The following is a 10040-nucleotide window of genomic DNA, read 5'->3' on the forward strand; positions in this document are numbered from 1 at the left end:
ACCTCAGGACCAGTAAAGGCACATGACTTAGTAAAATTGCCTTCAACTCTACTGTAGAGTTGGTAATCCAAGACACCAACTTGTTGACAGTAGGAATACAACTTCTTTGTTGTTGGAACTGGTATCGGAAGCATTGACCCCAAGAAAGATTTAGCAAAATACAAATTGATCGATCCTCCCGAAAGAAATACCGTAGGTGTTCGAACTGGTGGTTGGACTGCTATCCGGTTCAGAGCTGATAATCCAGGTACTTAGTTTTTATTAAAGTTTAAGGTTGTTTCAACTTTCATAAGGTCTGCTGACATGTAGTTGCAATGTTCTTTTCTATGAAAAGGTTTGGTTTTTCCACTGTCATTTGGAGGTGCACACTGGCTGGGGACTTAAAACAGCATTTGTGGTGGAAGACGGACCAGGATCGGATCATAATATTCTCCCTCCACCAAAGGACCTTCCACCATGCTAATTTCACAACGCATTCTTTTTTCTGCAGATTGATTTCATGTCACGTCTATGATTCGCTTTTATTGCCCATAATGCTACAAACAAGTGAGGCAACTCTGGAGATCATAAACATTTAAGACTTATTAAGCACGGTTGTTTTGATGGAACTTGCCTGCTTTCATATAGAATCTGTTCTTGAACTAGCATGAACGAGTTAAATTGCTTTATACTTCGGGGACTGACTAATCATCCACTGGTAACTTAAAATCCAAGTAACCTTGAGAAATTGTCAAAAGCTATTTCAATTTTGGGTTGCTGAAACCTAATAGGAGTTGTTGTAGCCTGTAGTAATTGCTTCAATGAACATCTAAAACTCAGAGAGGGAAAAGAAGCTACAATTTTCAGATTTCTAACTTCAGGTAGGGGCCTTTAGTCCCTTTTATTTGAATTTGACTGTATAGGTAGGTTTTGGCGGGGCTTGCGTAATGTAGTTGTAGTTAAGGCTAAAGTAGCATCTTTTATTTTAGAATATCTACAGTGTAAGTACCAAAGGTGAAGGGCTTCCAGGCAGAATCCTGTGCGGGAAGCGAGACCTGAAATGTAAGCTTATGACGATTAGTTCCTAGCACTAAATAATAGGCATTAGGCATTTTAAGCTAAAAGGAAACAAGCAAATGAAGGGAGATACTATGGAACAACTACAAGAAAAGCAAAGCTTCGTAGACTATCAAATCACTTATAGAATGCGACGACTATTTTCCATTTAACAAGTGAAGGGCAGAGGGAAGTGAGGCTTAACAAGCTTTATAGGGACGACCACTACATAAGCCAGCTGCTAGCAGAGAAAGCAAGCTCGAAGAGCTTCCCTTCATTCATTACTAAGCCACGGTCTAACTAGGCATTATTCCATCCAGAATAGGATAAAGAACCCTTAGGTAAGATCTTCCAAATTATTGAAGTTTTGAAACATTTTAGAATTACGTACAAATCCCCGGTAAATGAAATATATAAGATGAACTAGGCATTAGGAATCTTTTGTTCAACATTTCAAACTGTGTGTGTACAACAGAAAGGAAGAATTACAGATCCAAATTCCAAAGAATGTTAACCAACAAACAATGAAAGTGAAAAAGATTTATATCAAGAGGTCAACAATGAAATTAAGCAAATTACTAAGACGATCAATCCCACGCTGTATACCCAACATATTTCCCTCCTCCTTCATCTGCTTAGCATAAATTGGACTGTTAGTTTCTCCACTAACAAATCTTGTAGCAGCAGCCATATTTTGCTCAATATCATCAACTTGTTCACCATGGTTCTCAACAAGAACAACCACTATCAAGAAAAACTTAATGCTCGCCCAAACCTCTCATACCTCTCTTGGTTCTCAAGATTCAGCTCTATTTTTACTTCAAATATTTCAGCTTTCGCATTTCCTCCTGAGACCATCTGCTAAATCATTTCTACTGTTGGCACCTGACCTGTTGTATTAAAGTACTTTCTTGCAAGACACTCTTTGTAATCTAACAATAATAGTTAAATTAAAATCTTGTTTCAATTCACAACAGTAAAGTAATAGTTTCTCTCACTTGAAATTCTTTACATGCTCTGCCACTTGTATAAATCTTTAATATGGCCAAAGAGTTGCTTCCAATGAGCATAAAACCTAAGGTTACGTCGTACCATAATACTTATTGATGCCTATATACATTGTAGGTGTATTGGTGTGTTTTTACTACTAACTTATTGCTTTTGTTTTCATATAGTTTTGAGTAGGGAGTACGTTAACCCTTACTAGACAACTCTCGAATCTGGGTTAGTGAACCTAGTGAACTCCAAATACTGGTTCATTATGCGAAAGACTGTAACTGGCTTCTTAAGCTCACCAAGATCCAATCACTATAGTTCAATCCCCATTCCACTTCCCAATGATAACTTTATAAATAGCAAGGAAAAAGGGAATAAGAGAAAAACAAAAAGAAGAGAGCGGAAAGAATGGGAATATGCATGGATCAACAAACACATTTTACAGGTTTACAGGTAAATGTGGAAACAGCTCCAGTAGACTCTGAAGAGATGATTATTTTTCACAATAATATCACATCTATTATGGCTACTGTTTCCTTGTGAATACTAACAAAGCAAATTGAAAAAAACAAAGTTGAGTCATGAGTACAGACAAGAAAAGTTAACTCCGGCTTCTCGGATGGTGGTCCCTGAGCTTCTCAGCTTCAAGTTTTCTCAAAGCAGTAGAACTCAGTTTGTCTCCACTTGATTCTTCAAAGACTAGATCCACAACTTCGATCTTTACAACAATGCCGATATGCAATTCCACAGTTGACAAAACAAAATAAATGACCGAAAGCCGAATACAGCAGGCCAAAGACACTGCTCTTAGGAGGCAGAAGTCAGACCTTTAGCAGCGAGAGTCCGTTTTCAGCCCTCTTCCTATTCACAGATAGTCCACCAGGCAAAGTTTCCTTGCTATCACCCAAAGGTCTAATTAGAAACATTAAACTACCACTAAGGTAATACACTTTCCATTTCAAGAAAATAACAATAAAATACCTCTAAATATTTCTGATAAATTACAAATTTCTTTCACAGTCAACTTATGCTTTAATAAATTTGATATTTATGACAAAAAGAATTCTGCTAGAGAAATGTTATTAAGATTCAAGATTTCAAACCTTAAAAGTGTCATATTGTTGGGAGGAAATTCAAAAGCAATACATAAATGCATAATTTGTAGAAAGAACTAGTTGAGGAGATACCTAGATAATAATTCTGCCAACAACCCATAGTAGCCCCTAACTCAGGGTATAAGAGATGTGAACCTTAATGGGGAAAGGGAGAAAGAGATCGAAATAGATAGGAGCAGATGTAAGGATATTTTATGCACCAGACAACAATAGCCTCCAAATTCTCATCGACGATTGATGGACCGTAGGCATCCACTATTGGTTCTACTTCCACTATCAGCTCAGGTTTTATAGACTGGATGTATGGTTTGCAGCAAGGAAAATGTCATTGTCATTAGAATACATGTAACTAAAGCCTTCTGCATGCTGGATGATGTATGTGGGTTTGATGGAGCACTAATCTGCCTCCAAATCAAACTCTAATATGCTACTGACAGTCTAAGCATCAACTACAACATGTTCTTTTCTACGCCAAAGCCTTTTAGAAAGAAAAAGCATTTGTTGCTCTAGGCAAATTCACATCAAACAGATAAAAGTTTGGACATATTTCATTCAAACCCGCCATCTCAGCTGGACCAGTACAGAAGGCTCATTCTATGAAATTCAACATCAAAATATACTTGCCAAGCCAGTTGATAGAAGAATATATGAACATAAAATTATGCAGCTTCAAGTAACTTGATGTAAGCTTCAACATGTTGCATTCTTAGGTCAATTGGCTCTATCAGATCAGCATACTGCCAAAGGAAGACAAATATGTAAGCACTGCATAAAAAGATAAGACCGAAGGAAGACAAATATGTAAGCACTGCATAAAAAGATAAGACCGAAGGAAGACAACAAAAAGTCACAAATGGAGTAAATCATTGAAACTTAACAGAATTAGAATAAGAAGATTGGACTCATCTGAAAACATTAGTTGATATAGTACTGTTTTTTCTGAAAAAGGTAAATAAAATAATATAGTACTTCAAACTCAAAACCGTCTTCCTGGAATAATCAAGCACGGGATTTTAACAACTTAGCTCATTGAATGTCCATAGAATTGATTAAGAACTAGCTTTAAAAGCCCTAGAAATTTATTTACATCACTTGCAAGGATACATTTAAACTGTTTAAATAATTCTTTTTGCAAATACTATTTAGATAAAAGATAAGGTAGAAAGAAATCTTTGGTCAGGAAAGTGATGGTAACGTAGTGATGCAACTAGAACCTTGAGCCAAAGAACACAAACAACATGTGAGAGCATAGAGAGATGATCCATAAGATGTACCCTGTAAAAGGCTCCTCCATGTAATAATGAACTTATTTACAACAAAAACTCACAAATGGAGTAAACCATTGAAACTTAACACAGTTAGAACAAGAGGATTGGACTCATCTAAAAACATTAGATAATATAGTGCTTTTTTTCTGAAGGCGGTAAATAAAATAATATAGTACTTCAAACTCAAAACCACAGGATTTTAACATCTTGGCTCATTGAATGTCCATAGAAATGATTATGAACTAGCTTTCAAAGCCCTTGAAATTTATTTACTTCACTTGCAAGGATACATTTAAACTTTTTAGATAATTCTTTTTGCACATCCTATTTAGATAAAAGATAAGGTAGAATGAAATTTTTGGTCAGGAAGGTGATGGTAACCTAGTGATGCAACTAGAACCTTGAGCCAAAGAACACAAGCAAAATGTGAGAGCATTGAGAGACGTTCCATAAAATGTATCCTGTAAAAGGCTCCTCCATGTAAATAACGAACTTATCAGCAATATCATTTAACAAAATTGAAGATGGAATCAAGAGGATAGCTTGGTACTGCGACCAGTAGCAACTTTTTGTATTTAATTTAAAAGTATCAATAGTTGATAAGTAGTTTCATACTCGTTTCCCAACAACAAAAAACAATTCAAGGACTACAAATTTCCAAAGTAAAACAAAAGTAAAGAGAACTAGGCATGATATGCGGCAGATATTCAACAAACACAATGGACTAAGAGATCAAAATGTGATTAACTGGAAACATATAGCATTCACACTGAAAATAATGCCCAGCTTATTTACACAACACGTTACTGTGGAAAATTAAAAAAACACAAGAAAATAGAGCAGATGTGAAAATGATCATATTGAGTTACACATGATAAACATATATGTCGCTCTTCCTCAAAATACAACACTCCTACGCTCAAGAATGCAGTGGCCATTGGCCATAAAGTGCAACAAAACCCATTCTAAAATGCGGGTTCAAAGCAGTGATTTGGCTGGAATTATCATGATAATTCAGCTTTAAAATACAAAGAATAATCTGTTACCGAAAGCAGCACTAGCAACAATGATTTTCATCAATATGAAGCCATAAGTTAGCCCAAATGTAACAGAGATGGGCTAAAAATGCAGCAGCTATTCGGCCTCAAATTGGCACGCATGTGTAAAAGCAGAAGAATTACAGCATTGCAATGTTGCACAATAGATACAAGAAGGTGCATTAATTGCATCAAAAGCTCACTGAACACGGAAGTCATCAGGACTTTTTCTTTTTCTTTATTTATGGAACTTCCCCTTGTATACATCAAATTTTGTGCATCCATAGTACGCATTGCACTGACCATGAAAATCGAAATTTAAAAATCCTGAAAAATACAAACAACAAAAAAGGTGGAAGAAAACTCCAAATATGGACATCACGACATGAGCCAATTATACTCTTATGTCATATTTCCAAGTTGAAGATCCTAGAAATGAAGAACCACCAATCTTATTTAGATTCCCAAATAAACAGTAACTCTATTTTCAAATATCTTACATCATACTCTATCCAAAATTTACAATCAATTTGTGAAATTTTCAAGACTAGCATGACCACTCTACAATTTTCTTCAAAAGGTTCTACGCATGTTACCTTCGCAAAAGGAGGAAAAACAAGGAGTAAAGGTGTGTTTGGTATGAAATCATTTCAAGAAATTTTTTTTCCATTTTCCTATTTTCGGTTGGTCAAAACTTGTAGAAAATATTTTCTCTAGTAAAAGAAATTCCTTACAAATGGGGAAAATGACTTCCCCAGTGGAAATAGTAAACACAAGTTCCTCAAGTGGCATTACATTTTGATTGTGTCTTCTTCACCATCCAACACATCTCATTTTCATCCCTAACCCATCGGCCCCATCCTTAACACCCCTACCCTACCCCATTCTCGTAGTATTTGTTTTAAGAGTATATGCAAATGCTTTTTGAATAATATTTTTTGCTTATCCCGCGAACACAAGAAAAATAAGTAATAAATCCACTTATTTTCCTGAAAAACATTTTCCAACATACCAAACACATCCTAAATAAAAGATGCCATTTTCTATTCTCCTTTACACCTCACTGCAAATTTTGCTTCTCAAATCTAAGTAGCCTCTTGAAAGAGGAAAAAAGAAATCTAAGTAGCCTCCAATGTCGTAGAAGTTGTACCAGCAATTTCAACATTCCACTTTCAATAAAGGATGTATCAAGAGCTCATCAACATTACAATTTAATCACAAAGCATAAAGAAACAAACTGAATACAAAAGAGTATAAACAAGAAAATCTACTGCACCCAAGGGTGTGGTCTAATGGTTAATGAAGTGGGATGTGAACCTGAGATTCAAATCCCAGCACAGACAAAAATGACACTAGGTGATTCTTACCATGTGTCTTAGCCTTGGTGGACACCACTGTTATCCAAAAAAATAAAATTCCAATCCTACCTGTTTCTTAGTCAACATTGGACCATCACAAACACCAACCACAATTCGATCCTTTGCTAATCCCGCAGCCGACTAAAAAAAAAAACATTACTTATTAGTAAGATAAAGATTCTTCATTTTGATGAATGAGATTAGAAGCCGGAAGAAAAGGGGACCTTAAGAAAAAGGCGGTGGCCATCATGTAAGCGATCAAAAGTACCACCAAGTACAACCGCCCTGTAGGTATTAGGTGGGGATAAAGTGGACTTGGGATTTGCTTCTTCCATTACACCTCCAATCTATTGTTTCTTTCCATATGATGCTAGGCACTACACTATTTTATTTGATGGATCACACACCTTGTCTGTTGTTTCACGTTATTTGTGAGTTATACATTGTTTGGGATTGATTTTTTCACAGAAAAAAAAAAACCATTTTTTTGAGAAAAAATTACTTTTTTTTTTTAAAGAAGGGTGTATGGGAAACTTGCAAAAGTGTTTTTAAAAAAAAGCAAAAGCAGTTTTTCTGCTTCTAGAAAGAAGCAAAAAATTTATTTTTTTCAGAAAAAGCAAAAGCAGAAAATTATTTGTTTCATGACAAAAATATCTCTATCACTTATACACAACACACACACATACATGCATGCAATCTCTATCACTTATACACAACACACACACATACATGCATGCATGCATACATACATAAAATTCTGTTGGGAGCGCTATCCCCATAATAGGCCCTGCAATGCGCGATTCGGATTAATTGGGGTCCAATGCAGATATCGAATACCGGGTGGGAAATAAAAAAAAAATACATAAATACATATATATACACAGACACAAACACACACACATATATATCCTTTATTATTTAATTAGCACATCTTATAAGTTTGATTTTAGAATTTTATACTTGATATTTACATCATAATTCTTTATTTCATACTATTATTTATATATTATTATTTTATTTTACACCCATTTTTTAAAATAAAATCAAAATAATCATTAATGATGATGATCGAAGAATATATAACTTTTTATTTTTTATTATTAATGATAATAAATGACAGACGAATCATGTTGCAAGATCAAATGGTATTTTGACAACACTTGTAAATTTTTTTCTCGAACATTTAATTTTAAATAAATAATTAAAAATATTATAATAGATATTTAAAATATTATAATAACAATATCAGATCAACTAAGCCTTTCCTTTAATGGAATAGGAAAGGATTTAGAACAATGAAGCAACGTAATTGTGAAATTTCACTCAAACAACAATAACATACCCAATGTAACCCCACAAAGTAGGGGTTGGGGAGGGAACAATGTATGCAAACCTTACTGCTACCTAGGTAGAGAGGCTGTCTCCGACAGACACTCAGCTGAAGAAAGAAATAGTCCAAAGCAGTATAGAGAAAGAACTAGCAAAAATGAGGAAGTCATGACAAAATTCTATAAACAAACTGACAAATCATCTCGACCAGTAATCATTACAACAACAACAACAACAATAATAATAGTAATTAAATAGTAATAAATGTGGTATTTCAACCATCAAATGAATATTTTTTTGGACATGTTAAACATCACCTCCCCGAACCCTAACAACAATTCTTTCCCACTTATCTCTTTTGATACTCGAACCCCCAAATGTAACCCTAATAGTTAGGCTGTTCTTTTCTTGTCTATCTCAAGCAAATATTTATGGAAAATAATTTCCCCTTCTTTAACTACATAACCATATTTTCAACTAGCAGATCTTAACAATGATGATCATCATTTATATTTAATTAAAAAAGATTATCTAAATTTCCTTAATAAGAATTAAATCCCATATTATTATTTTTTTGACCCCTCCTCGTCTAGGTGGGAGATTGTAGGATCTGCAAAAAGGTATGAATAGATTCCAATAACTTGGAAGAAGTAACTATCTATATTTCGACGATTTATTGCGTAATCGATGAAGAAAAATCAAAACTATATGAATCAAGTAATCCCAGATGGATATTTGTGATAACACCAATTCAGAAATTTAAAATGTCAATTTCCCTAACCATAAAACAATAGAAAAAACAAATTCAAAAATTGGGGATCCCATAGCACCCAGAAGATAAATCTGACTAAACAGCAAAAATGAACAAGCAACAAATTGAGAAAAAATGAAGAAAAAGGAGAAATTTGTAGAGCTGGCAAAGCAATCCACCCACCCACAAAATGCCAATACCAACAACAACACATATTAAATCTCAAAACTAATAAATCCTGGTTCTCAACACGAACAGCCATATCAAGAGAAACTTGATGACGCTCGTCCAAACTTCTCATACCGCTCTTGATTCTCAAGATTCAGCTCTATTTTTCCTTCAAATATTTCAGCTTTCACATTTCCTCCTGAAACCATCTATTCAATCATTTCTTCTGTTGGCACCTGACCTGTAGTATTAAAGTACGTTCTTGCAAGACAGTCTTTGTAATCTAACAATACTAGTTAAATTAAAATCAAGCAAGTTAAGATCAAATGATCCACTGTATGAATTCTGAGTACTCATTACAATACTAATCTAGCATCTAATGACCGTCGTAATATTCCAAATTCCTCTTCTTCACCTTATAACTTGCCCAATTAAGAAACAACATCCCTTAATTCTAGTGATCATCACATCTTTCATTTCGCCAAGAATATTCAAATAACCATCAATCTTCTTCAAATTTTCATGAAATAGTTCTTTCTAATTGGATACCTAAACTATCTAATTATGAGAGGAACAATCTTTTTGCTCGTCTTAAATTACAAGGTGAACACCATTATAACCATCACAATAGTAAGAATAATATTCCTCCTATGTTGGCTCATGAAAACATCAGTGTTATTGCTTTTGATTCTAAGTTTAGAGTTGTTGTGGCCACTGCTATTTCTTCCGTCCTTAATAAAGACAAAAAGATCATGAGGAAACCAGTGGTGAGAAAAAAATTAGGAAGCTACAGCAGAAAATTGGAATTCGAACAGGCAACTTCGCTGGAGAATTTTCACAAACAGCTAACGAGCAAAAGCTGACTTAAATAACAAATTTGCAAAGATATCATGCTTCTTTTTCCCCAAACAAACAGGCCGAAGAACAAAGATTGAATTAATAAAACTAACCGCAAAACTTATTTCCCCCCAAATTAGTCAGAC

General features: G+C 34.5%; 1 protein-coding gene across 1 annotated transcript; it reads right to left on the bottom strand.

The window, feature by feature from the left end:
- Positions 1-2626: 2626 nt before the first annotated feature.
- Positions 2627-7144, bottom strand: LOC107857764 (phosphopantetheine adenylyltransferase). The gene is made up of 6 exons (XM_047406350.1): positions 7034-7144; positions 6879-6950; positions 3830-3883; positions 3347-3447; positions 2859-2928; positions 2627-2749 (listed from the first exon to the last, which is right to left on the bottom strand). Exons 1-6 carry the CDS (start codon positions 7142-7144, stop codon positions 2633-2635), a joined length of 525 nt encoding a protein of 174 aa, XP_047262306.1. The 3' UTR covers positions 2627-2632.
- Between the last annotated feature and the right edge of the window lie 2896 nt (positions 7145-10040).

The sequence above is a fragment of the Capsicum annuum genome, chromosome 2 (assembly GCF_002878395.1).
Source record: "Capsicum annuum cultivar UCD-10X-F1 chromosome 2, UCD10Xv1.1, whole genome shotgun sequence".
Classification (NCBI taxonomy): domain Eukaryota; kingdom Viridiplantae; phylum Streptophyta; class Magnoliopsida; order Solanales; family Solanaceae; genus Capsicum; species Capsicum annuum.